Source organism: Trichosporon asahii (genome assembly GCF_000293215.1).
Source record: "Trichosporon asahii var. asahii CBS 2479 unplaced genomic scaffold scaffold00071, whole genome shotgun sequence".
NCBI classification, from domain to species: domain Eukaryota; kingdom Fungi; phylum Basidiomycota; class Tremellomycetes; order Trichosporonales; family Trichosporonaceae; genus Trichosporon; species Trichosporon asahii.
The window spans coordinates 907,693-933,850 of NW_014040854.1; the positions used below are offsets into that span (position 1 = coordinate 907,693).

The following is a 26,158-nucleotide window of genomic DNA, read 5'->3' on the forward strand; positions in this document are numbered from 1 at the left end:
CGCGCAGCGGTCCGTTGGAAAGCAGAGGCAGATGACTCAGGAGCAGGATGTCGGATCGGGGCAAAATGGCCCTTGCCGTGGTCTAGAACCCTCCTTGAGCCGGGATGGTATATATGCCTCAGTTTTATCAGATAGGAGAAGATCCCCATCTCATCCTCAATCCAGTGAGTATTCCTTGGCACATGGAAAAGGCCGCACCCGGATGTCCATGTCCACATTCCACGCGCCAGCCGAGAGTCTGATGCTAACACCGCACCAGCCTTCTCGACATGGAATTTCTCGTCGCTCGTCAAGAGGCCGAGGGTGCCGGCGGGGCCGGCGGCCGCTCTGCGGGCCAGAAGGTGACTGACGCCGTCACTTCCGTTGTGAAGTCTGCTGCCGCCGCTGCCACCGAGGCTGCCACCGGCAAGTCCGGCAAGGGCGAGTCTTCCGGCAAGGGTGAGTCCTCCGCCAAGGGTGCTTCCTCGGGTAAGTCCTCGGGCGGTGGTCTCGTCAACGGCATGGACAAGGCGACCCGCAAGGCTCTTCTCAAGGCGAGGATCTACCGGGCCAACTACATCATGTGGTGGGTGACCACGGGTGTCATCGGCGCCATTGCCATCCTGTACCTCCTCCGTATGTGGCGCGCGCACCAGATCCGCAAGCGTGTTGCCGCCAAGCGTGCCGCGGGCGCTGCTGCCACCAACGGCAAGCGCGGCTCGGCCCTCGGTGCTGCTCACGCCGGCTGGGCCAACCTCGCCTACGTCCGCACTTGGCCTCTTTGGATTTACGGCTCGACCTCGGCTGCCGAGTGGTTCTGGACCGCTGCTTACACTGGTATCTGTCTCGGTGTTGGTTTCTGGGGATGCATCTCGCCCATCGACGGCAAGCTCGACTACGCCAACCCGATCGGTGTCGTCGCCTTTGCGCAGATGCCCCTCATTGTCGGCCTCGCTTCGCGCAACAACGTCATCTCCTACATGACCGGCATCTCGTACGAAAAGCTCAACTACCTGCACCGCGCCTCTGGCCGTGTCTGTGTCCTGACCACCTGGCTGCACACGCTCGGCTGGTTCCACAAAGGTCTCGGCAAGCACGGCCCTGGCACCAAGATCTTCCTCTCTGGCATGCTTGGCTCTGTTGCCGTCCTCGTTCTTTGGCTCACCAGCTTCCAGATCGTGCGCAAGACGGTGTACGAGCTCTTCCTCTTCTTCCACATCACGATGGGCATCATGTTCATCGTCGCGTCGTACTACCACTGGCCGCGCATGGCCGAGTGGACCTGGATTGCTCTCCTGCTCTGGGGCATTGACCGCTTCGTCGCCTTTGCCCGCCTCTTCTTCCACAACAAGACGTGGCTCATGTGGTCTTCTGCCCGCCACGCGGAGCACTCCGGCTCCGTTGTCGAGCTCATCGACGACGACGTCGTGCGCGTCACCGTCAACCGCCCGCTCTTTAGGTGGTCCCCCGGCCAGCACGCCTTCCTCACCATGCCCGGCGTCGCGATGCTGCGCTACGAGCAGCACCCGTTCACGATCGTGAACATCCCCGACGAGAGCGGCGACGTCGTCTTCATTTTCCGCGCGCTTCAGGGCTTCACCCGCCGCCTCGTGAACCGCCTTGACTCGACGACCACCACCGACATCAACGCGTACATCGAGGGCCCCTATGGTGGTGAGGGTTTCGGTCACGGTATCGGCCACGGCCCGCTTCAGCAGCACGACGCCGTCATTCTCATCGCCGGCGGCACTGGTATCTCGGCCTCCTGCTCCCAGTTCCTGAACACGATCAAGTGCTCGCGCGAGGGCACGACGGCGGTCGCCTCCTGCCGCCTGGTGTGGAACGTGCGCTCCCCCCGTGCCCTGTCCTGGATTGCCCCCCTTCTCAACGCCGAGTTCGCCAAGGGCGCCGGCTCCACCAAGTTCCACATCGACGTGTACCTGACCCGCTCCGCCGTCTCGGACGACCCGACAGTCGAGGGCCAGAAGGACCCGGCCCAGTTCGCCTCGCTCGAGGACTCGCCCGAGGGCTCGCCCGCCGGCTCGACCGAGAACGTCAACGAGAAGACGTCCTCGACCGGCTCCATGGGCGGCGCGGACGAGAAGTGGATCGCTGCGGCCGGCATTAGCCCGACGGTCGCCCAAATCGTCCAGTTCCACAAGGGACGCTCGCCGCTCGAGACCATCATTCGCGATGACACGCTCAACGCCACGGGCGAGGGAGACGGTGTCGGTGTCGCGGTCTGCGGACCCACGTCCCTCTCCATGGCCGCGCGCGATGCCGTTGTTGCCGTCAACAGACCGTCGGCCATCGCTGCTGGCCACCAGCAGGAGATCCACTTCCACTCCGAAGTCTTCGGATGGTAAATCCACCCTACCAACACTAAAAGGGCCGTGTAGGCTCACCTCGCATAGTCACGTCAAGTTTATGGAACCTATAGTTTATGAAATGCAATGAATTGGGATTCACACAGCACGTTGTTGCACCGCTGCACTGAGAGTGATTGGGATTGTGCGAGATTTGAATATGGAGAGTTTCGCACACTTTCCGATGCCACAGCAGGGCTTGTGAGGAATGATAACGGCGTGACTCACTGCCTTGAATTGCGCGGTCATCATGGTGATGACCGCAAACTTCCCGCTATCTTGCCCGCTGCCAAGTTGCCAAGCCTACCTTGGAACTTCTGCATCGTGCACGGTTGCCGCGGTAGAAGACCGATTTCATTCCAGATGGCGTAATGCATATGCAAGAGATGTCTATTGGGTGATGGTATTGGGTGGTAGTACAAAATGCGTCTCAAAGTTACTCCAGCGTGACCCACTTGCCCTTGACGAGCTTCTGCTTCTTCTTCGCGAGGGGCAAGTTGACGCTGAGACCGCCATAGGAGAACTTGGGCTGGACGATGACGTCGCGCTCCGTACCGCCCGTCTTGCGGTTGGCGGGGATGTCGGGCTGGGAAAACGTGCACAGGTCCTTGGCGAGAACGCTCAGCCAGGCCGGGTTCACCTTCGTGATGCCCTTGACCCAGACCTTGGAGGTGCGCACGAGCTCGGTGAAGACAATGAACTCGGGCGCCTTGTGGTGGAACATGACGCTCGACGGGTGGATGTACACCGGCTCGGGGACGTTGACGGCGCGGTAGGCAACGCCGCGCGTGCTGCTGTGCGCGGGCACACCACGGCCGAGCGCGAGCGTCTCAATGACGGCGATCTGATCGATGAAAGCGGCCGTCAGGACTTGGCGGAGAACCTTGCGGTCCCGCTCCGAAGGCGGCTGGAGGAGCGACATCGGTTCGCCCGCGATCTGGCTGATCTGCGCGCGCAGCTGCTGGATCTCCTGCATCGCCTTGTGGCGCAGGAAGTACTCGGAGCAGAAGGCAGCTGTCGGGTTGTGCTCATAAGCGCCGATCGCGGACAGCAGCTTGAACATGTCCGACTCGCCCTTGCCGTCGAACGCGGCTGTGCGCTTGAAGAACCGGCTGCGCAGGTCCTTTCGTCGCTCCTTCTCCTTGATCTCCTCGGACGTGATGTGTGACAGCTCGAGCTCGCGCTCCTCGTCACTGCCCCCGTCGTCCTTGACCTCGAGCGCCGACTCGTGCATGAACGGGTCGCCGACGCTGAGACCAGCCACAATTGCGATGACGTACGGAAGGCACCCGTTCTCGCTGCCGACAGCGAGCATCTTGGCGAAGCGAGGCGAGACGGGGTACGCGGCCATGGCCTTGCCGAGCTCGGTGATTTGGCCACCGGCGACACCCTTCTGCTGCACACCGTTGATCATGCGCGTGGCGAGCGGCTTCTCCAGAGCTCCAAGGTGCTGGAGCAAGTTCTCCGCACGCTTCAGAGCAGAGCGGTCCGGAGGAGTTGGGAAGGGGAAGTTGACGACCGCGTCAATGTTCATCGCCTTCATGTTGAGCACGACACCCTCGATCGGCATGCGCAGGATCTCGGGGTCGGAGAACTGCGCAAAGTGGTCCTCGTACAGGGCCGAAGAGTACAGGCGGTAGCAGTGACCCGGTCCAGTACGTCCGGCACGACCAGCACGCTGTGCAGCCGATGCCTTGGAGATCCACGACACGGCGAAGTTTTGTACTCCGGACGCGGCGTCGAACTGGCGCTCCTTTGCTCGTCCACTGTCGACAACATAACGGACGCCGGGAATGGTAAGCGACGTTTCGGCAACGTTGGTCGAGACGATTACGAGACGGTGGCCCTCTGGCGGCGGCTTGAACACCGCCATTTGCTGCTCCTGCGACAGGAGCGAGTACAGTGGCAGGACCGTCATCGGCATGTCCGTGTCCTCAAGGTCGAGCTCGGGAGCGTCCTCGTCCGTATCGAGTGCCTCGGGATCCTCCTCGGCGATACCGTCATCGACATCAGCAGCGAGGTCCTGATCGTTGCCCAGGTCAAGGTCTTCAGCCTCCAGCACTGTAAGTTAGCGCAACGACGCCATTTGATAACTCACCATCTGGTGGAAGCTCAGAGCCCTCCGCGGGAGCATCCTCAATCTCCTTGATCTTGGTTTTGCCCTTCTGCTTGCCCTTGCCATAGCGCTTGTCCAGCTTCCTGCAAAGTCCGGTGATTTCGTTCTGACCAGTGAGGAAGACGAGGATGGTGCCTGGGGGAAGACGAGAGTGGATCTTGCAGACCTTCTTGTACGCTTCCGTCACGTAGTCAGAGCTGGTACGGCGGGAGAAGTGCATGGTTACCGGGTGCTGACGAGCGCCAATGTGGATGATCGGGGGCGGGTTGGCGAAGAGCGTCGGGTTCTCGGCAAAGTCGGCAACACGGAGAGTCGCAGACATGATGACAATGCGCAGTGGTCCCAGGCGGTCCTTGCTGCCCTCCGATTCACGCCAGCGCTTCTCGCGGAGCTTCGCGACACGGCTGAGAACACCGATGAGAACATCCGTGTTGACTCCTCGCTCGTGCGCCTCATCGACGACGATGACGCTGTAGCGGGACAGGAGGAAGTCCGTGGCCAGTTCGCGAAGCAGAACACCGTCGGTCATGAACTTCATGGCGGTGTCGGGGCTCGTCGTCGAGCTGTATCGAATCTGGTGCGCAACAATTCCAGACTTCTTGTCGAACCCGAGCTCATCTCGCACGCGTTCGGCCAGTGAGACGGCCGCAACTCGTCGTGGTTGCGTCACAGCGATCATGCCGGGGTTCGCCGAGCCAGGGAATCCGAAGCCAGCCTCGTACAGCATCTGCGGAACCTGCGTCGTCTTACCTGAACCGGTCTCACCGCAGATAACGACGACGGGGTTCATCAGGACAGCCTCGACAATGTTCTGCTCCTCAGCCAGAATCGGCAGCTCCATGCGCGACTCGGCCACGGACGGCCGGCGCTTGATCGTGGGGCGAGCCGAGGATCCCTGGTCACTTCCAGTAAGCAGCGATGTCGTCGGAATAGCGAAGGTCGAGCCCATGGGTCCGACGAACTCTCCAGTCTTCGGAGCAGGCTGTTTCGGCTTCTTCGGCTTTGACGACTCCGCCTCATTGACGGCGAGAAGGTCGGGCTGCTGCTCCTGGACGACGTTGCCCATGGCGTTCAGCGCCCAGTTCTTGAATCCCTTGGAACGCTTGGGAGAGCTTGGCTCGGCAGCGTCACCCTCAGCGGTTCCTTCCTCGTCCTCACTGTCTTCCTCGCTCTCCTCACTGTCGGCTTCGCCGCTCTCGTCATCACTAGCGTCGCTTTCGCTGTCGCTGTCCTCACTGTCCTCGCTACTCTCACTCTCATCCTTCCGTCCTCGGACGGGAGCAAACTTCTTCGGACCGCGCAGGACAACGCGGGGCTGGAAAGTCGTTCCATCGGCGCGCTTGAGAGCTCCGCCAATCTCGCCACTGGACTTGAGGGCACTTCCTGTTGAGGACTTCAGCGCGCTTCCTGCAGCAGGCTTAAGAGCACTGCCGGCAGAGGACTTCAGGGCACTACCCGAGGACGTCTCCAAGGCACTAAGAGCCGATGCCTTGAGAGCGCCTCCGGTCGCGGAAGACTTGAGAGCGCTTCCAGCTGTCGACGGCTTGAGAGCGCTGCCAGCAGTCGTCGCTTTCAGTGCGCTTCCAGGTTGAGAAGGAGCCGCGGCAGTGTCACCTGGCGGGGAACTCGGTTCAGAGACATCGTCCGAGCTATCGTTCTCCGAGTCGGACGAGTCAAAATCAGAGGAGTCTTCCTTCACCTTCTCCTTTGGCAGATTCGGATTCCAGTTGCCCTGGTGGTCAGTTTGAGGATGCATAACTTTAGCTCACCTTCTTGGGCAGTTGGATCTTCCCCTTGCGTCCCTTGGCCAAAGCCTTCTCGCGAGCTTTCGTCTCCGCCTTCGTCTCGAGGACGGTGGTGTCGATGCCTTCCTCCTCCGCTCCGGCAGTGGTGATGACCTCCACCTGACGTCTTCCCTTGCCCTTAGCATTGTCGTCTGACTCGGAATCGCTGTCGATCTCGCCGTGTCTCCGCTTCAGCTTGTCGAGTCCTCTTCGTACAATCTTGTCTTCAATCTTCTCTGCCCGCTGAAGCGCGCTCGTTGGTGCTAACGGATTCTGTCCAATGCTCGATGTCGTCAGCATGTGGAGGGAGCTGTCGTTGGTGCTACTCTGAAGCGCGGCGAGGGTCTTGAGCGTCTCATCGCGACGTTCCAGCTGGAGTTTCTTGGCCTGAAAATGTTAGCTGGATGAGCGGAGAAAGGCTAGCTCACGATGTACGAATCCAAGCGCTTCTTCTTCTTGGCGGACATGCCCGGCTCATGGTGAGGTTGCGAAGGTGTATCGTCCTCGCCGTCGGCTGCATGTTTCGGCTTGCGGTTGCGCTTTTTGTGAGAGCCACCGGCAACGGACCCTCGGGCCTTTGCGTTGTACCTCTGTCTCGGAGGTGGTGGCGGCATGGCGACGGGGAAGGTGTTGATAACGTCAAAACAACGCACCGGCCCAGCTGTGGACGCCGAAATCTGCTCAACCGGTCTTGAAATTCAGCGGCGCGATATGAGCAGGGCCACGCGACTTGAATCACGTGATGCAGCTCCGGCTTGGGGGTCAGGGCTCGGTCTCAGAAGACAGAGCCATGACGTTTTCGCCCTCACGTTGTGCGCTTATTCGCAGAGAGAGGTTAGGCTGCAACTCAGGCACGCTACGGCTCACTCGCCTTCGTCACTGACGCCGTCCACCGTAGCGGGCGCGCGCGCACCACCGCACCGTCACTGCAGCACTGTGCCGCACAGCACACTCACTCTCACTGCCGGCAGACGAGGAGAGCAGGAACGTCTGCCCTCCCGTACCCGCATCCGATTTCATCATACTTCATATCCCCTCCTTCCTCGCCTCTCTTCACCATCACCTCTACTTCTTTGATCGCTGGACGCACCCCCTTTGACGACGCCGTGCATCCCCTGATCGCTCCTACCCCACCAAGCGGCAGTGCGCGGCTCTCCACCCGACCCTTGCGCGCGCCGCCGTTTCCAACTTTTCCGGTTCGCGCACCTCCGAACACATCGCAATTACTTCAACCTTCAACTCCCCTCCTTCTGCACATATTCGAGACTCTCGCCCGGTGCTGTGCTCAACCGCCCGCGTCTAAGCCGCCGCACAGCGGCTACGGCCCATCATGCAAGTCGTCAAGGACATTGCGTTGCGCATGCTCAATGCGTACGTATCGCCCTATGTCGACAACTTGAACCCCAATGACTTGCAGCTGTCCGTCCTCTCCGGTACGTCACGCGATGGCTGTTCGGTGGAGCATAGCTGACCTCGGTACAGGGAAGGCTGACCTGAAACATCTCAAGCTCAAGAAGTCTGTCTTGGAGCGTTTCGGCTTACCAGTCGAGATCGTTGCTGGTGAGAATTGCAGTCCTGGTGGGCATTGCATGGGCGGTATGCTAATGGCACACAGGCGAGATCGGTAACCTCTCGATCACAATCCCGTGGTCAGCTATCAAGAACCAACCAGCGCAGATTGAGATCGATGACATCTACGTTTTGGCAAGGGCTCGACCGCAAGGCAAAGTCGACCCGGAGGAAGATGAGCGCGCAGAGCAGGCTGCAAAGCAAAATAAACTGCAGCAGGCTGAGATGATCGATAGCACAGCAAATCGCGTAGACGAAAATGCTGAGAATCACGACAGTACGTCTCACAGCTCCGTCCTCGACTGACCTATCCAGATAAGGAGTCCTACTTCGGAGCTATCTTCACGCGCATCATCAATAATGTCCAGATCCACGTGAAGAACGTCCATCTGCGTTACGAGGACGACACGAACACGCCGGAGCACCCCTTCGCGGCCGGTGTCGCCATCTCCGAGTTCAAGATGGTCTCGACCGACGAGAACTGGGTCGAGGCGTTCCTTCAGAACAACGTGCAGGACGTGCATAAGCAGGCTATTCTGGAGGAGCTCTCCGTTTACTTCGACACCGACGCTGGTTCGGTCGACAAGGGAGCGGACCATCAGGAGGACACCATTCTCGCCTTAAAGGACATGCTCAAAAACAAGAAGGCTGAGCACCAGTACATCCTGAAGCCTGTCAGCGGAGAAGCTCGTCTCATCATTCACCGCACGATGACGAAGACGACGCCCAAGTACGAGGGTCAGGTGTTCTTTGACGAGATTGGAGTCGTGCTCGACCGATCCCAGTACCGCGACGCCCTCTCTGTCATCGATGTCTTCCACTTCTACCACCGCACCCACCAGTATTACAAGTTCCGCCCACCGGAAGAGGACTTCGAGCAGAATCCGGCAAAGGCACGATGGAAGTTCGCGCTCAACGCGATCCGCAGCGAAGTGCACGAGCGTCAACGCAAGTGGTCGTGGGATTACCTCAAGGAGCGCCGTGATAAGCGCAAGCAATATGTTGACTTGTACATCAAGAAGCTCACGTTACCCCATGGTCAGACTTTGCAGCCGGAAGACCAGAAGGCGCTCGACGACCTCGAGAAGGAGCTGTCGTACGAGGACATTCGCTTCTTCCGATCCATCGCTCGCATGACGGCGCGCAAGGACGCTGCTACGCGTAAGCGTCTGGAGGCTGAGGAGAAGAAGAACCAGCCCAAGGCTCAGACATGGGGTCAATGGTTGTGGGGATCTTCGGAGCCCAGCCATGAGGAGGAGTCTGCCGATCAGCCGATGACCGAGGAGCAACAGAAGGAGATCGACGACATTATCGACTATGACGCATGGTCTGCCCAGGATCCTGGTGCCAACGCCGCAAAGGACCTGATGAAGATGCAGATCAAAGCTACCCTGCAAAAGGGCTCGTTCACGCTCCGAACCGATCCTCACGGGACGCCAAAGGATGTTATCGCCCTAGTCTTCGATTCCTTCTCCGCGGAAATGACCGAGCTTACCGAGTCCATGCTAGCTAAGGCGGCTCTTGGCGGCTTCCGTGTCTATGATGGCACTACGCCTAACTCGATCTACCCACAGGTCGTTCGTGTCAAGGCGATTGGTGCCTCGCAAGCGCCGTTCATCGACCAGCAGGAACCCCTGCAGGATGACAAGGACGACAAGGACAAGAAGGAAGGCTCCACAGACTTGGCTAAGGCCAAGCCGGAGGCTACCGCCGATCCCTTCTTCCTCGCCGAATTTGAGGCAAAGCCGCTGGACGGAAGAGCGGACAATGCATTGACGGTCAAGATGCGCCACTTGGAGATTATCTATCACAAGCAGTATGTCGAGGCCGTGTACGCCTTCTTCAAGCCGCCAGCTAGCCAGCTGGAGTCGATCAACGCTCTGCTTGATGCTGCTGGTGAGACTCTTGATGGCATCAGGAGTCAGACTCGCGCCGGTCTCGAATACGCCCTGGAGCAGCACAAGACGCTCGACCTGCACGTCGACATGAACGCACCTATCATCATCGTTCCCATGGATGTGACGACAAAGAAGTCGCAGGTGCTCGTCCTCGATGCTGGTCATATCGCTGTCGACAGTAAGCCAGCAGACAAGGATGCGGTTCAGGACGTGCAGAACAAGCGCGGCCAGCAATACAGCGACGATGACTACAAGCGGCTCGAGAACCTCATGTACGATCGCATGTCTCTGACCCTCGACTCGACGCAGCTGCTGATGGGTGACGACATTGATGAGTGTATGAAGGCGATCGACTCGCCTAGCGATGGTGACAAGGACCTGCATATCGTGGAGCGCATCAACATGTCTTTCGCCGTTCAAAACGCCATTGTCAACACGCCAACGCTCACCAAGTTCAAAGTCGCCGGTGACCTGCCTGAGCTGCAGGTGAACTTCTCTGATCGAAAGTATCACACGCTCATGAAGTTCATCGATGTCGCTGTGCCTCACTTTGACTCTGACGATGAGGAGGAGGACAAGACATTGAACCCCGAGGACCTTGAGATCCTGAAGTCGCCAGTTGCCACCACGATGAAACTCGGTAGAAAGCCAGTGCCGGAGTACAACCTCGACGATCACCACGACACACGGTCGCTGAAGTCGGTCAGCTCGCATGACAGGAGCAAGGACGATGAGGACCAGTTCTACGAGGTTCTTGACGGTATGACAGAGGTATGTTATGGCAATCAATGACCACTAACCTCGCACAGGAGCAGAGGAAGCAGACCCAGCAGGTCACCTTTGAGTTCTCGTTCGCCGTCGGAAAGCTCAAAACCACCCTTTATCGCTCCACGTCTGCCACGACCGAGAAGCCGCTCGCAGATGCCGCTCTGGAGGGCTTCGGTCTCCTCCTGAAGCAGCGAAAGTACGACATGTCCGTGGACGTTTGGCTGCAGAACGTCATCCTTGCCATGTGCGATGGCGACAAGGAGCAGCCGCCATTGCTGTCCTCGGGCGCCGTGCAGGATGGTAAGGATAGCGAACATAAGCTGGTCCAGGTCAACTACTTCCAGGTCGACAAGGAGTCGCCTGACTTCATGAGCAAGTACGAGGGCATTGACAAAACGGTCGACACACAGCTGTCAACGTTCAACATCGCGCTTGCACCCGAGCCGATTCTGTCGCTCTACGACTTTATCATGACCACATTCGCGTCGGATGACGAGGGAGCCTCCATCGAGGAGGTAGGAGACGATGGCGAATCCATCAAGTCAGCCGCTCAACCGCAGACGAATGACAAGATGCGTATCAAGGTGAAGCTGACGAGTGCACAAGTCGCGCTGGAGAACAACGGAGAGCGCTTCGCCATCCTCCGTCTTCCCTCGGCCGATGTGGGTATCTTAATGCGCGGAGGCACCATGCGCGTCGCTGCTCGTCTCGGTAACATTTCGTTGGAGGATACATCCAACAGGACTGTCGCCGCGCCGTCGTTCAAACAACTCCTCACCATCGAGGGACAAGAGCTGGCCGACTTCAGCTACGAGACGTTCAATCCCGATGACGAGACCTTCCCCGGCTACAACTCCTCCGTCCATCTGCGTGCCGGTTCGCTCAAGTTCACGTACATGCAGAAGCCGACGCACGAGTTGTACATGTTCCTGCTCAAGTTCAGCAAGCTCAAGGCGTACTACGACGCCGCTTCAGAGGCTGCAGTTCAGCGTGCTTCCGAAGTAACGAGGATGCGATACGACGTGGTCGTCAAGACACCCATTATCGTTCTTCCTCGCGACGGTGCCAACTCGCCTGACTCGCTCATCCTCAAGCTTGGTGAGATCACCGCCAAGAACCAGTACCTGCAGGACCCGCACGACACGAGCACGATCGAGGCGAGTCTCAGCGGCATCAACGCGACGTCTGAGATCGAGTACCAGGGCAAGATGAACACTCTCCAGCTTGTTGACGACGTGAACATCAACGCGAACATTCGCCAAGTTGGATCGACTGAGCACAAGGATCCTCACCACGCCGACACGGAGATCACGACCGACATGTCAGACGTCAAGATGAACTTGACGCAGACGCAGTACGTCTTGATCATGGGCTTGCTGCAGTCGATCCCTCAGGCTCTCAGCACCTTTAACGAAGACGAGGAGGAGGGTGAGGATGACGACTCCACCATCGACTCGCCAGCTACTGAGTCTGTTCCGCCTACACCTGTTGGGTATGACACGGACACTGAGACGGTTTTGGAGCCCGAGCTTGCGCTCTCGCCGACCGCTAAGGATCCGTCGGTCTGGACCACGCTTGACTTTGTTTTCACCATCAAGACGATTGGTATCGAGGTCTACGGCGCTGGGGCGCACACTGAAGATGACCTCGCGAAGAACAGTATCGCGCGGTTCAAGCTGATCGGCCCTCACCTCGCGCTGAAGAATCTGTCGAACAATGCCATGGAGGCCGAGTTTGCCCTGAAGACGCTGGCGTTCCACAACACCAGGTCCGAGGCCAACTCTTGTTTCCGTGACCTGATTCCGGAGCTCAAGAACGAGGGCAACCAGATCATGGTGCAGTACGCCAAGCAGGCTGACAACTCGGCGTTGGCTGTCGTTACTATCGACAGCCCGACGTTCATCCTCGCTGTCGCTCCCCTTGCTGCGCTTCTCGAGTTCGCCTTTGCCCCCTTCAAGGGCAGCGAGGCGGAGACGCCGGTAGTCGAGGAGCCGGAGGAGGGCCAGGTCGCCGAGGTGACCGACGACTCTACCGGCCAGCTCTCGTTCCGCGTTGACATTGTCAACTCGACGGTCATCGTGCTCGCCGACGACACAAACCCCAAGACGCAGGCGATTCAGCTGTCGATCAAGGAGATCTTGGTTTCGCAGAATAACGTCCTCGCGCTCAAGGTCGACAAGGTCGGCATGTCCTTCGGTCGCATGGACCAGCCCAACGACCGTGTCTCGTTCCTTGACGACGTCAACGTCCGCATGTCGCTCGACACCCGTCGCAGGGGCTCCAAACAGACGACAACGATTGATATCGACGTGCCGATGCCGATCATCTTCCGTGCGAGCTTCACGGACATGCAGCTGATCCTCGATATCGTTAACAAGGCTACCACCGCCGCTGCCAAGGCGATGGGTACCCACGAGGACGAGAACAAGGAAGGTGGAGCCAAAATCAAGGAGATCAAGGACAACGACGACGCCAAGACGGTTGCTACGACGGCGCCGTCGACCCTGGCGCCTCCCAAGACTGGCCCTACTGCTCGCCGCCCATCTGTCAGCCGGCGACGAGCTTCCTCGGTTACCCCGAAGACCCACATTATGGTCTCCAAGGAACATCTGCAGCTCCACGTCAACGGCTTCCAGTTCGTTCTCGTCGGAGATGTCCACGAGATGCCTATGGTTCATCTTTCGACCAAAGAGTTCGTCTGCGTCGTCAACGACTGGTCTGGCGACCTCCAGATGGGCACGTCGCTCACGACCGAGATCCGCTACTTCAACCTGTCAAACTCGTACTTCGAGCCTCTCCTCGACCCGTGGAAGTGCGACATCCAGATGAGCCGCACCTCGTCCACCCCGGGAGCTACCAACCCCCTGGCGGTGAAGATCTCGGCAGCCCAGCGTCTGGAGCTCAGCATCACCTCGTCCTTCATTGAGACTGGTATCACTGCGATGACCGTGCTGAGCAAGGAAGGCGATCGCCAGCAGAAGGACCGCTCGCCGACCGCGCCATTCCGCATGCGCAACCGCACCGGTATGACGATTGCCGTCTGGCCCGAGAGCGATGACAGCAGCAGCATCCCCTGGGAGAAGCGCAAGCTGCTGGACAACAACGCTGACGTCCCCTGGTTCTTCGAGGACCGTCAGGCGCTCCGTGACAATGTCTCTGCGTTCCGCCACAACTCGTTTGGTCTCGAGCTTCCCGACTCGGCCATCAAGTGGGACCCCGTTCGTGGCATCTCGGTTGACCGCGAGGGTGAGCATGTTCTCAACCTTCGTCCGAAGATCGACAAAGTCACGCATCAGCTCATGTGCGACATTGAGCTCGTCGATAACATCAAAATCATTACGATCCGGTCGACGCTCACTATCGATAACCAAACAAGCTTGCCTGTCGAGATGGTCGTGGTCGATGCCCAGGGTAAGGCCAACAGCGGTATCATGAAGATCGACCCTGGAGAGTGCTTCCCTGTGCCCTTCGAGGCCGTCTACGACAAGCGCTTCCGACTGCGACCGCTTCGCGGCTTCGGGTTCGACTACGCCTGGTCTGCTCCGCTGTTCTGGCGCCAGCTCATGACGCGCCCCATCCGACCCATCAGCTGCAAGCACATGACGCCTAAGGAGCCCGCATTCTACTTCCAGGCGCAGGCCAATTTCAATGCGAAGGACCCCACGGCTCGCCTGTACCCGCGCATGTCGCTGCGTCTGCGCGCGCCCGTCGAGCTCGAGAACCTGCTGCCTTACGACTTCAAGTTCCGTATCCACGACAAGGCGACCAGCCTTAGCTCGAGCAACTTCCTCGTCAAGGGTGGCACGAGCCCGATCCACACCGTTGAGCTGTCGCACTTATTATTGCTCAGCGTTGCGCCCGAAGACACGCCGTTCAAGCAGAGTGACTACGCGATCATCAATACCGACGACCCCGAGTTACCGATCGAAAACAACTTTACCCTCCAGGATCCCAAGGGTCTCAAGCTGCAGCTCAAGCTGCACTACTACACATATCCCGACTCGGGTGGCGCATTCAAGGTGCAGGTGTACAGCCCGTACATCTTCCTGAACAAGACGGGTATGCCGTTCGACCTGGCGATGAAGGGATCTATGGGCTCCCAGAAGCCGGTGGCCGGTTCGGCCTGCTTCGCGCAGGACTACAAGAAGGATACGCCGACGCCGTTCATGTTCAGCTTCCCGAATGACGACAGGCGAGACCGCCTGCTGCTCCGTGTCGACGACAGCAGGTGGTCGCAGCCGCTGTCGTTCGAGCCCAGCAGCGCCGACATGCAGATCGTCATGCCGTCCCAGAACGGCAAGCGCGAGTACTACGTCGGTCTGTCGTACGCCGAGGGTCTAGGCAAGTACAAACTCAGCAAGGTCATTACTATCGCGCCCCGTTTCCTGTTCAAGAACATGTGCACCGCCGGCCTTCTCGTCCGCCAGACTGGCGAAGCGCAGCCGCTTTGTTCTGTACCGCCTGATGAGCGCCGACCACTGCTCTACCTCGCCCCGCAGCCGAACAACCAGGAGGTCGTTCGGCCGCAGATCCGTATCGCCTTCGACACACCGAACACGGGTCTCAAGTGGTCTGCGCCGTTCTACATCAACGATATTGGTAAGGCGCACGTTCGCCTCTCGCGAACCACGAGCCGTGGAGCCACCAAGGAGTATCTCATGCGCATCGAGACGCACCTGGAGGGATCCTGCATCTTCCTCTACGTGTCGAGGGAAACGGACCCGTGGCCGATCATCATCAAGAACGAGACTAACGTTCCGTTCAAGTTCAAGCAGACTGTAAGTAGTTGCCGGACTTGGGCGTTGTGACTAACACCTCAGGAACAGCCGGAGGATGGCGTCGAGCCGAATGCTCTGCCTGAGCGGCCGATCCCTGGTCAGACCACGGTCGAGTACACCTGGGACTGGCCGACCGCCACCGAGAAGCGTCTCCTGTTGTCCACGGGTGGTCGAGTTCTCTCCCGCCCGATCGATGTCATGGCGATCGGAGAGCAGCCGCCTATCAAGATTCCGCGACCGAACGGCCAGTCTCCGCTCACAATCACGATCGACGTTCGTGCCGACGGCAGCTCACAGTCTGTTGTCATCGCGCCGTACAACGAGGAGCGCAACGTATACAAGCTCGCGAAGCGCGGTCCTCTAAATCACTCGCAGTCGTCGCTCAGCGTCAACAGCAGCTCTGACACGATCTCTGCTGTCGGCGCTGAGGCTGAGCATACCAACGACCCGCCCAACCTCAAGCTCAATGTCAGCCTGGAGGGTATCGGTATCTCGGTCGTCACGAAGCGCCCCGACGAGCTCATGTACCTGACTCTGAGGGGTCTCGAGATCGGCTACACCGACTACCCGACCTACTACGATGCCTTTGTCAATTGCAAGTGGATCCAGATCGACAACCAGCTGTTCGGCGGTCTGTTCCCAATCATCCTGTACCCGACGGTGGTGCCGAAGGACGGCAAGGACCTTGAGTCGCACCCGACACTGCAGACCGCGTTTGCGGTGCTCAAGGACCAGTCGCACGGCGTCATCTTCGTCAAGTACGCCTCGGTGCTGCTGCAGGCGATGACGATCGAGCTCGACGAGGACTTTGTCATGGCGCTGATCGACTTCACAAAGTTCAAGGATGCGACCTGGCGCGACCCGGTCAAGGACGTGCTGATCGAGTACCCGTCGAAGGAGATCCAGGAGCCGGACATCAGCCACCAGCAGAGTGACATTTTCTTCGAGTCGCTGCAGCTGCAGCCCGTCTCGCTCGAGGTGTCGTTCATGCGTACGGACCGCGTGAACGTCGACGAGAAGGTTTCGACGCGCAACCCGTTCTACTACGCGCTGAACGCGCTCACGATGACGCTCGGCAACGTCAACGCGGCGCCAATCAATTTCCGCGCGCTCTTCCTCGACAACGTTCGTCTCTCCGCGCATGACCTCCAGGAGCGCATCATCCTGCATTACCAGGAACAGGCCGTTGCGCAGATCTACCGCGTACTCGGCTCCGCCGACTTCCTCGGCAACCCCGTTGGACTGTTCAACAACATCTCGTCTGGCTTCGCCGACTTCTTCTACGAGCCTTGGCAGGGCTTCGTTATGCACGGCAACCGCGATATCGGACTGGGCATTGCACGTGTAAGTAACCAGCTGCTGTGGCATGCGGAACCAAGCTGACATCCAGGGCGCCACGAGTTTGGCCATGAAGACCGTGTTCGGTATCACAGACTCGATGAGCAAATTCACCTCGTCGATCGGCAAGGGTCTGTCGGCAGCAACGCTCGACAGCGAATACCAGACCAAGCGTCGTATGACGCAGAAGCGGAACAAGCCCAAGCACGCGCTGTACGGCGTGGCGGCAGGCGCGTCCGCGTTCGCAGACTCCGTCACGAGTGCCTTCGAGGGCGTAGCGAGTATGCCGATGGAGGGCGCAGAGCGCGGCGGTGCCGCCGGCTTCGCAAAGGGCGTGGGTAAGGGTTTCGTGGGTCTGTTCACCAAGCCTGTCGTGGGCATGATGGACTTCATCAGCGCCTCAACCGAGGGTATCCGAAACACAACCACAGTCTTCGACTCGAACGACATTGACCGCGTGCGTCTGCCCCGCTTCATCGCGTCCGACGGCGTGCTCCGTCCCTATTCGTCGCGCGAGGCGCTGGGCCAGTCCTGGCTCAAGGACCTCGACGCCGGCGCCTACTTCAACGAGACGTACGTCGCGCACCTCGACATTCCGGGCGACGATGCGGTTGCGATCCTCTCGAACGCGAGGCTGCTGTACGTCCAGCTCAGGAAGATGAGGGTTATCTGGCAAGTGCCCTTTGACGAGCTGCAGAGCCTCAGTCTCGAGCAGAGCGGTATTGCGCTTGTGCTTCGTGGAGGCACGCCCGGCCCCTTCCTCCCCATTGCCGAGCAGACGGGACGCGAGTGGTTCTTCCGCAAGATCGCAAAGGTTGTCGAGAACTACAACAAGTCGCACCAGGCGGGCGAGCAGTGAGCGAGCGAGCGACGGGAGGAAGAGTAAGAATGAGAAGCAGTCAAGCAGAAGAGAGCAAAGTGTATTTGTACAAAGCTAAGCAAAGCCAATCCCCCACCCCCTATTTCAACCGATAGAATCCACCCATTTTCGTTTACCCTAGCATCTCTCATGCAAACACATTGTCAAGCAGCAGGTGGACAGTTGGAGGCAATTCTCTGCATATTTCATCGGGCTGGACGACGACTCGACTCGGAGCCAGCCCAGTTTACACTAATGCTACACGCGTAAAACTCTAACTATAAACGTATATCCATGGCAGACGAACCGATAAACTCAGCGGCAGACTCAGCGCCTGCCCCGGGTCCCAGCTTATCGACGGCCGCCCTTCTTCTTCTTCCTGTCGTCGTCGCTGAGGTCGTCGCCCGCGTCGCGACGCTTGTCGTCGGCCTTCTTCGCCTTGCGCTCGAGGGCGTCCCAGCTCTCGCCGCTCTCGTCCGAGAAGCCGGCCTCGGAGCCCGAGTCGTCGCTGTCCTCGTCCGAGTAGTCGTCGCTGTCGCTGTCGCTCGAGCTCTCGTCGAAGGCGCTCTCGTCGTCCTCGAACACGGAGCCCTCGCTCGACTCGTCCTCCGAGTCGCTGTTGCCGTCGCCCGTCAGGAACTCCCAGCCGCCCTCCTTGTAGAACGCGTAGGGGTCCTCGTTGATCGTCTTCATGATCGCGGGCCACGAGAGGTTCACGGGTCCCTCGGAGATGGGGATGTCGACGCTATCGAGCCATTCCTTGACGTTGTCGAGGTGCACGACGGGGATCGAGTTGATCGCGATCGGAGACTTCTTGAAGTCGTTCAGGACAAAGACCATGTCGAACGCCTTCAGGCCGAACTGCACACGCTCAAAGTGCACAATCTCCACCTCGGACAGCGTGATGACAGTGAACGGCGTCTCGGACAGGTGCACGAGACAGTCGGTCGTGGGCATGAGAAGCACGTTCGTGCGGTGCGGCACACCGTTGAAGCCGAGCTCACGGAATGGCACGTCCACCTCGAGCTCGTACTGCTGCGCCTGCGCCGCGTCCGAAACGCGCTTCGCGAAAACCTGGAACACCTTGTCGAGCTCCTGGCGTCGTCGGCGGTCTTCCTGCTCCTGCTCGATCTCATCCTCGTCTCCGTAACGAGCCTTGCGGCGCTTGCCCGTCGTCTCGTCAAAGTTCATGTCCGACACCTCGCGGAAGAACTGCACATCCCACGTCTTCTTCTTGCCTAGCATGATGGGTGCCTTCAGGTGGACGTGAAGGAGCACGATAAGCTCCTTCTCGGATGGCTGGAAGAACAGGTGCTTGATGTTGCTGAACAGCAGGTCGATCTTAGCACCGGGGCCATCAGGGCGGAAACGCAGACCGTTCTGGTGAATCTCGACGTTACCGTCTGACTTCTTACCCTCCGTGGCAGGACGAGGGAAGACGTTCTTGAGGACGTACGGGTGACGACCCTTGATCTCAATCAGCTTCTCCTGCTCAATAACGTCTGCCATCTCCTTTCGCTCGGCCTCGCGCTTCGTGGCAGCCTTCTTCAGGCCGCTGATCGCGTCGTAAACCTTGAGCATGTGGCGGTGGTCCTTGGAACGGAAAGTCATAGACCGGATGAAGGTCGCGTCGGGGTCCTCGAACGGCATGTCCTCCTTCTTGCCCGCAATCTGTCCCGGCGATTGGAAGTTGATACGGAGCGCGATATGATCCGACTCATCGACCTTGGTCACGTTCTTCACAGTCGAGATGTGGAAAGGAGTAGCGAAGCCGTTGACGGGCAGGATGATGGACTGACGATGCTCGTCGACGTGGATCTGAGGGTTAGCGTAATCTCGGCAAACCAACTCACTCGTCGATCCTGGAGGTTGGGAGGCAACTGCTCCTCTCGTCGGTACGACTCATAGCGCTTGACGACCTTGTCGTTGTCGTTGCCCTTGCCCGTACCGCCGTTGGCCCATTTCTTCAGGCCATCCGCCTTGCGCTGAGCGTGGAGCTCAGACTGGTGCGCCTTGATACGCTGCGCAGTCGTCGACTCAATCTGCTCGCGCTGAGCACCACGCGTCTGCTTCGTGCTGGCACCGCGAGTTGACGCGGCAGGAGCCTTAGCGACCTTGCCGTTCGAGCTCTTGCTGACGGGCTTCTTCTCCTTCACTGGCGCGGGCTCGTCGTCCTCGTCGTCGAAATCCATCACAACATCCGCGATACGAGTGCAACCCTCCGTGAGGAAAGAGCCGCCATCGACGCCGACCTTGACCGTGTCCTGAAGCATAAGGCTGTATTTACCCTTCTTGTCGCTGAGGTCGGCAAGACCAAGCGTGACAATCAGGATCATGTTCTCCTTCAGCTTGCGCTCATTCTTGGGACCAAGGAGGAAGGTGCTATCGCGGTACTCAAGACCAGTCTACGGGTCAGTTGCAGCTCAATCTCAAGCAAACTCACAGCAAAGCCAATGTTCTTGACGAAAGCGTCCCCGAGGCCACGGTCCTGCAGCATGCTGGCAGCCTCGTTGTAGACGTCCTTGGCAACGGCGCCGTCCTTCAATAACTTGACGACCGACAGGCGCACGTCAAGCAACGTCTTCAGGTTCTCCTCCTGTTTCTGATCCATCAGTCATTGTCCGCAGTTCCCCGAACTCACCTGGCTCGGGCTGATTATGAATGTACGGGCCATGCTCGCACTGTACGACTTGTACCGGATACCCAGGCTCGAGAGAATGACGCCGGGCTTCAGCTTGTTCTCGTTCGAGTAAGCGGAGACCTTCAGGTCATATTGGCCACCGGACTGGATAATAGGCGAGTAAACCCAGTCAGTGTTGGTAAAGTCGACATCCTTGAGATCTGAGTTTTTGTTCCACAGCTTCATGTCGGCGCCCTTCTCATCGTTTCCAATCTTCTCCTCAACAAGCTGAGAGAAGTTCTCGTGCGTGATGTCCGTGCCGCGGTCGATAAGGGCCTCCATCTTCGACTTGAAGTAGTTGTTCATGCAGGTGGAGGTCAAACGCGCGGCTGTGATCGTTGATTTCTGATGTCAGCTTGATGTGCGCGTACTGGGGCTCACGATCTCGTCGTCGTCCTTGTCGGCTAGGATAGATGACATTGCCACCGACACATCAACAAACTGCAGTCCAGCCTTGGAAGCAGCAATACTGACGTCAGCATACACTCGGCAAGCTACACAACGCACGCCTTGTTCCACTCGTCCGCAAGGCGTCCAGTCGCCTTGTCCTTGGGAAGGTAGCCGACCTTGCTGTCACCAAGCTCCAGAACGAGATCCGGCAGCACATCTACTTGTCAGCAGAAAGCCTCTCACTCAACGCTGAGCACTTACTGGCAGTAGACTCGTCCTTCGGCGCTCGCACGCGAACGTCCACCTCGATGCCGTTCTTAGGCTCCAGGCGACGCAGAATCTTCGCTGCAATGTCAGCTTGCTAAGACCATCTGGTGAGCTCACCCTTGGAGGAGCTGCAGACAAATGTGACTTTCCGAACCGACTTCCAGAAAATCATCAGAGTCGAAGGAAACTCGAAACCAAGAAGATACGTCTGTGATCGTCAACAAGGGCCTCTCAACGTAGCTCATTGCAGTCGATTGGTGATACGTGCGCAAACCAGACACCTGGATTATTTGTATGTCGAGAGTCGCGGCCACGAACTACTCACCTGCAGAGCAGCGCTCTTGTTGAGCGTCGGCGCGTCGTCCGTGGCATCGCCGAGGAAGATCTGGAGGGCGGAGACGTCGCCAAGCTCCTGCGTGTCTCCCGAGGGGTTCTGTTCGATGGGACGTTCGAGTGGCGGCAGAGCGAGAAAGCACGTGTCAGCTCAATGCTAAGCAGATGTCAGGCCAACTCACCTCCCAGGCATCGAAGATCTTCTTCGCACGGTCGAAGAAGATGTTGGAGTCGAGCGTAACGTCGCTCATATTGTTGACAAGACGGGGGCGAGGTTAAGCAGGGTATCAGGGGTAGCGAGCTCAGAGTGTGGGTCGCCTTGATCTCTTGATCAGCGCTTGCCTTCCTTTTGTGTTGGGACGGGTCGTGAGACGTCGACAACGGGAGACCAAGAAGACCGGAGAGCTGAAGGCTGAGCGTAGAGTCGCGGAGAGGCGAGATGACCTCAAGTCAACAACTTGAACAAGCGCGTCACCACACGCGTCCTGTCATCTCGGAGTTAGCCACGTGGATTGGTGTGGCAAAACAGGCTTCAGGAACCGACCTCCACTTTGAGAAGTCATGACGACACGAGTTGACAGATTTCGACGACAATTGCAAGCCACACGCAAGAGCTATGGGCAAGACCAAGAGCGGAGGCGCCGGCAAGGCCGCTGCAAAGGCAGCAAAGAAAGAGAAACAAGCTGAGAAGGCCGCCAAGAAGGAGCAGCAGGCTCTGAAGGCCGCGACCAAGGGCAAGGCCAAAGGAGCTGCGGCAGACGATGATGAGGAGGACCTCGACGCTATCCTCGAAAGATACAAGCAGGAGATGGAAGCGGTAAGCTGTGTCTAGAACTATATCAGCTAACAAAAAGCTTGCTACCAACACTGTCACAACGCTGGAATCGCCCCCGCCACCACGCACTGGCGCCCTGTTCATGGCATCGCCCTCCACCCTGTCAGCTGAGAGCAACCATCTGTACCTGATGTTCGGCGAGTACTTCGATGGCAGCCGAGCGACATTCTACAACTCAGTCTTGCGCTATGACACGATCAAGGACGAATGGAGAGAGTACAAGTGCGGCACTGCTCCCAGCCCCCGCAGCAGTGCGGCGGCTGTGGCTGGCCCTGGTCTCGCCGAAGGTGGAGGTATCATGATCTTTGGTGAGTGACTGGACTCGACCCACAGCTGACCAACAGGAGGCGAGTACTCCTCGCCCAGCATGACCTCTTTCCACCACTACAAGGACCTTTGGCTGTTCAACTGCAAGAACCATTCGTGGGACAAGATCGAGTTCAAGCGTGGACCGAGTGGACGGAGTGGACATCGGTAGGCCGGAGCGTCCTGAGGTCAGAGCTGACAGACAAGAATGGTGCTGTGGAAGAACTACGTTATTCTGTTCGGAGGCTTCATCGATGTCGGCGTGAAGAGTGAGCTAGCGACTGCGCCTATAACTGACGTGTAGCCAACTACATGTCCGATCTTTGGGTGTTCGACCTGGACACGTACAAGTGGCATCAGATCGAGCACATCGACAAAGACCGCGCGCCTGGGTGAGAGCTTGCTCTGAAGCCTGCTGACGTAAAGACCCCGAAGTGGCTTCTCATTCATCCCCTGTCCCGAGGGTGCCTTCCTGTACGGCGGGTACCGCAAGGAGTACGTCAAGGGGACGCGACCAAAGGGTGTGCCGCTCGATGACGCGTGGCTGCTGAGGTGAGTTATGGCGAACGCACTCTATGTCTAACTTCCAGGATGGATCCAGATCTCTCTAAGCTGAAGTGGGAGCGACGGAAGAAGGTTGGATACGCTCCCAGCCTTCGCTCCGGCTGCTCAATGACGCACTGGGCAAGCAAGGGTATGGGCGTGCTCTTCGGCGGTGTCATCGATGAGGAGAAGGACGAGGAGAGTATGGAAAGCATCTTCTTCAACGACCTGTGAGTGGAACCAAAAGACGCCGCTAAACCTGAGATACGCGTACAACCTTGCGGGCAACGGACGGTGGTCGAGCCTCATGCTGAAGAAGAAGAAGAAGCCTGGAGCGCGCCGACGAGCGAAGAAGGTCGAACAGGAGCAGGAACAGGAGGAGAAGGACGACGAGGATATGGACGTTGATGGCGAGGACGAGGTGGGTATCTGTACTTATGCCTGTCGCTGACCTCCAGGACGACGATGACCAGAAGGAGAAGGAGAAATCGCCATTGCCATCTCCAGCTCCAGCTCCCATGGCGGTTGACAAGGACGACGATGACGATGACCCGCAAAAATCCATTCCCTTGACGCGATACAACGCGATGCTTGCCATTCTGAAGAACACGCTGTATTTGTGAGCTAGGTGGCGGACCAATTTCAGCTAACAACAGATACGGTGGAATCTATGAAACGACGAACCCCGCTCGAGAATACACCCTGGATGACTTCGTGACGCTGAACCTCGAGAAACTTGACAGATGGAATCACCTGCGTGGCACGGGTCTTGACGAGCTCGAGTGGAAGGGTAGTGACGATGAGGAGGGCTTCTCGGGCTCCGATGACGATGAGGAAGAGAGCTCAGATGACGAGGAGGAGGAGGAGGAGGCACTCGCCGCACTCGAGGACGCAGAGGACGATGAAGAAGCAAAGGAGGCGCGTCACGCCGCTCTCTCCCAGGCTGAGAAGGTACGTTGTCTACGGACAAGGCAGAAGCCCAGGTTATGATTCAAAGCTAACACGCAGGACGATCTCCGCAAAAAAGCCAAGGCATTCAGTGCCGCAGCCAAGGAGAAGAGGACCGAGGAGGAAATGCACACGACGCCACTGCCGGGCGAGAACCTGCGCATGTTCTACGAGCGCACCCGTCCTTACTGGGCCGGCATTGCTTACGAGCGCACTGCGAGCCGAGGCAAGGCGATGCGCCGCGAGGGATTCCGTGAGTTTATCGATGCTGATGGTAACCGACTGACCCACAGAACTCGCATCCAGCAAGTACGAAGAGTACAAGCCTCTGCTTGAGGAGATTGAGCGTATTCAGCGTGAGGCTGAACTCGATGCCGCCGCAGTCGCTGCGAGCAAGCGTACAACGATGGGCGTTATTGGCGAGGGCGGTAGGAACAGACGCTAATCTATGCATTATCACATCTTGCAAAGCAATCGCAGCCTCGCAGGTTCCCAAGGGTCAGCATGTTCGTGATGCTAAAATTACTCAGTGTATTCACAGTGCAATACCGCCTGAGGCATGAGGAAATCATGCGATCGAGCAGGGCGCAAGTGGGTGAGACGCTAGACGGAACCACTGTTGCCCAGGTGAGTCAACCAGGTGATCGCTGGCATGTACGAGACCTCAAACGCATGGTCTTGTCTTTGCCTCCACCTCACCTTCCTTCTCACTTCATCGCTCAACGCTCACACTCAGCAGAGTGCTCCGCACGAACCTCAGAATGAGCGACTCCTTCAAACCCAACCTCGTCGGCTCGGATGGCACCAAGGCCGGTGGTACCCCTCTGTCGACATCCCAGTCCGGCCAGCCCGCTGGGCCTGAACCTCAGTCCGCGAACGCGCCCTCGACTATCAAGAAAGAACCTACTTCCGTTGACGCTTCTTCCTTCCCCGTGGGAACTTCGACCTCCGCCGAGTCTTCCTCGAGCGAAGAAAAGCCGCTCCTCGTGGCAGCCGATGTGACTACCCTGGCTCAGTTCGCGCTCCTGAGGGCCACCTATAAAGAGATCGAAGCTGCCAAGCGGGCCGCTCATGCTAAAGAAGCGGCGGAAAGGGAGGCCCGCATGGCTCAGCCCGGATGGACCAGGAAGGATGAAGCCAGGTTCGGGATACGCCAAGGCGAGAGGGAGTCCAGCAAGCTGTTCTCAAAGCTTTGGGCATTGGGGCTTCCCCAACCAGAGCCTCTTCAGTGGGCCCTGCTTGAGCTGTCCGCCGACTTCAAGAGCGCCCACGCCGGCGATAACCAGCTGGCCAAGTTCAAGGTCGCCAAAGGGCGCGAGTGGTTTGACGACCATCGTGACCTCATCAGTGAGCAATGATCGCCTCACAGGCCTCATCCCGCAAACTTTCTCACATCAGCTCGTATCGAGGTTTACATTCTCATGCGCTTCGGTGCATCGAAGAAGGTCAACGAGGACGGCATTGCGTCGTACATGTCGATCGAGTCCGTTCACAACCTCTGGATCATGTGTCGTCACCTTGTAAGTGGCGCTGTCTGGTTATATGGCTCAAACAGATCAACCACTACGAATCTCTCGAACGCTACGAGAAAGGACAAGCCACGCAGGCGTTCACGAACGTAAGGTCTCGTTTTGCTCGGGGCCACTAACTTCAGCTTACACAGCGCATCATGTTGAAGTACAAGCTCAAGGAGCGCAAGTCTCTCACACTCCCTGGTATCAGTGACATCCCCTTCTGGTCAGACTTCTGGTACCGCTTCCCTAAGGTTCAGTGCTTCAGGGTTGGATTTAGAAGCTGACATCAGGACCAGTCTCTCCGCGATCTCTGCCAGTTCGACCTTAGCTCGAACGTCAGCGGTGGCGAGAGTAGCACTGCAAACGTCGACGATGGCGCCCTCGTGATGACTGTCGGTCTCGGCGCGCCGTTCCTGCGCTGGGAGCCGGACAAGAGCAGCCCGGAGCCCTCACACGCAGACGTATTCGAGGCTCTTGCAGCCGCTGAGGATGCCTAGTCTCTCGCTTCAACGGGATAGCCCTTCCCCTGTTCAGTTCTCCCTGTAGCATAATATAAGCGATCTCACATCAATGTTGTAAATATGTACCTGTTCTTCAGCGAACGGGACACTGCACTTAGCTGCAGAGTGCTGGCACCTTCCGGGTTTCTCGGAGACGTCGGGAAGATGTTGGTTCGTTCTCGGGCTCAATACGTTCAGCTAGCTTATAAGCCGCTGTCGCCATGTCGCCAAGGATCGCCAACACTTCTAGTACCTTGAATATGGAAGCGATGATGAGTGGAGCCCAAGTATTCCGGTGAAACAAGGAGGTGAGTCAACCGGCGATCTCTTGTGTTCGTGACTCAACCAGTGTCACCCCATCGTGACTTCCCACTCCTTTGGACCATC

The 26,158-nt window shown here is 58.4% G+C and overlaps 6 protein-coding genes across 6 annotated transcripts; 4 read left to right on the top strand and 2 right to left on the bottom strand.

The window, feature by feature from the left end:
• Window positions 1–269: 269 nt before the first annotated feature.
• A1Q1_05173 (uncharacterized protein) lies at window positions 270–2,345 on the top strand (the record flags this gene model as incomplete). The annotated part of the gene is made up of 1 exon (XM_014321980.1): window positions 270–2,345. One exon carries the CDS (start codon window positions 270–272, stop codon window positions 2,343–2,345), a length of 2,076 nt encoding a protein of 691 aa, XP_014177455.1.
• Window positions 2,346–2,781: 436 nt separating this feature from the next.
• A1Q1_05174 (uncharacterized protein) lies at window positions 2,782–6,859 on the bottom strand (the record flags this gene model as incomplete). The annotated part of the gene is made up of 4 exons (XM_014321981.1): window positions 2,782–4,406; window positions 4,444–6,166; window positions 6,231–6,632; window positions 6,674–6,859. The coding sequence occupies 4 exons, from the start codon at window positions 6,857–6,859 to the stop codon at window positions 2,782–2,784; spliced, it is 3,936 nt and encodes a 1,311-aa protein (XP_014177456.1).
• Window positions 6,860–7,575: 716 nt separating this feature from the next.
• A1Q1_05175 (late endosome to vacuole transport-related protein) lies at window positions 7,576–17,455 on the top strand (the record flags this gene model as incomplete). The annotated part of the gene is made up of 7 exons (XM_014321982.1): window positions 7,576–7,678; window positions 7,728–7,805; window positions 7,861–8,091; window positions 8,130–10,483; window positions 10,528–15,258; window positions 15,307–16,602; window positions 16,649–17,455. 7 exons carry the CDS (start codon window positions 7,576–7,578, stop codon window positions 17,453–17,455), a joined length of 9,600 nt encoding a protein of 3,199 aa, XP_014177457.1.
• Window positions 17,456–17,806: 351 nt separating this feature from the next.
• On the bottom strand, window positions 17,807–21,376 carry A1Q1_05176 (transcriptional elongation regulator; the record flags this gene model as incomplete). Its single annotated transcript, XM_014321983.1, has 9 exons — window positions 17,807–19,249; window positions 19,309–19,848; window positions 19,899–20,051; window positions 20,097–20,464; window positions 20,517–20,539; window positions 20,643–20,742; window positions 20,787–20,865; window positions 21,118–21,225; window positions 21,308–21,376. 9 exons carry the CDS (start codon window positions 21,374–21,376, stop codon window positions 17,807–17,809), a joined length of 2,883 nt encoding a protein of 960 aa, XP_014177458.1.
• A 365-nt stretch (window positions 21,377–21,741) lies between these two features.
• On the top strand, window positions 21,742–24,202 carry A1Q1_05177 (uncharacterized protein; the record flags this gene model as incomplete). The annotated part of the gene is made up of 10 exons (XM_014321984.1): window positions 21,742–21,942; window positions 22,163–22,268; window positions 22,571–22,658; window positions 22,702–22,818; window positions 22,857–23,039; window positions 23,113–23,230; window positions 23,283–23,428; window positions 23,553–23,760; window positions 23,818–24,010; window positions 24,051–24,202. The coding sequence occupies 10 exons, from the start codon at window positions 21,742–21,744 to the stop codon at window positions 24,200–24,202; spliced, it is 1,512 nt and encodes a 503-aa protein (XP_014177459.1).
• A 316-nt stretch (window positions 24,203–24,518) lies between these two features.
• Window positions 24,519–25,768, top strand: A1Q1_05178 (uncharacterized protein; the record flags this gene model as incomplete). Its single annotated transcript, XM_014321985.1, has 4 exons — window positions 24,519–25,104; window positions 25,156–25,277; window positions 25,421–25,522; window positions 25,568–25,768. 4 exons carry the CDS (start codon window positions 24,519–24,521, stop codon window positions 25,766–25,768), a joined length of 1,011 nt encoding a protein of 336 aa, XP_014177460.1.
• Between the last annotated feature and the right edge of the window lie 390 nt (window positions 25,769–26,158).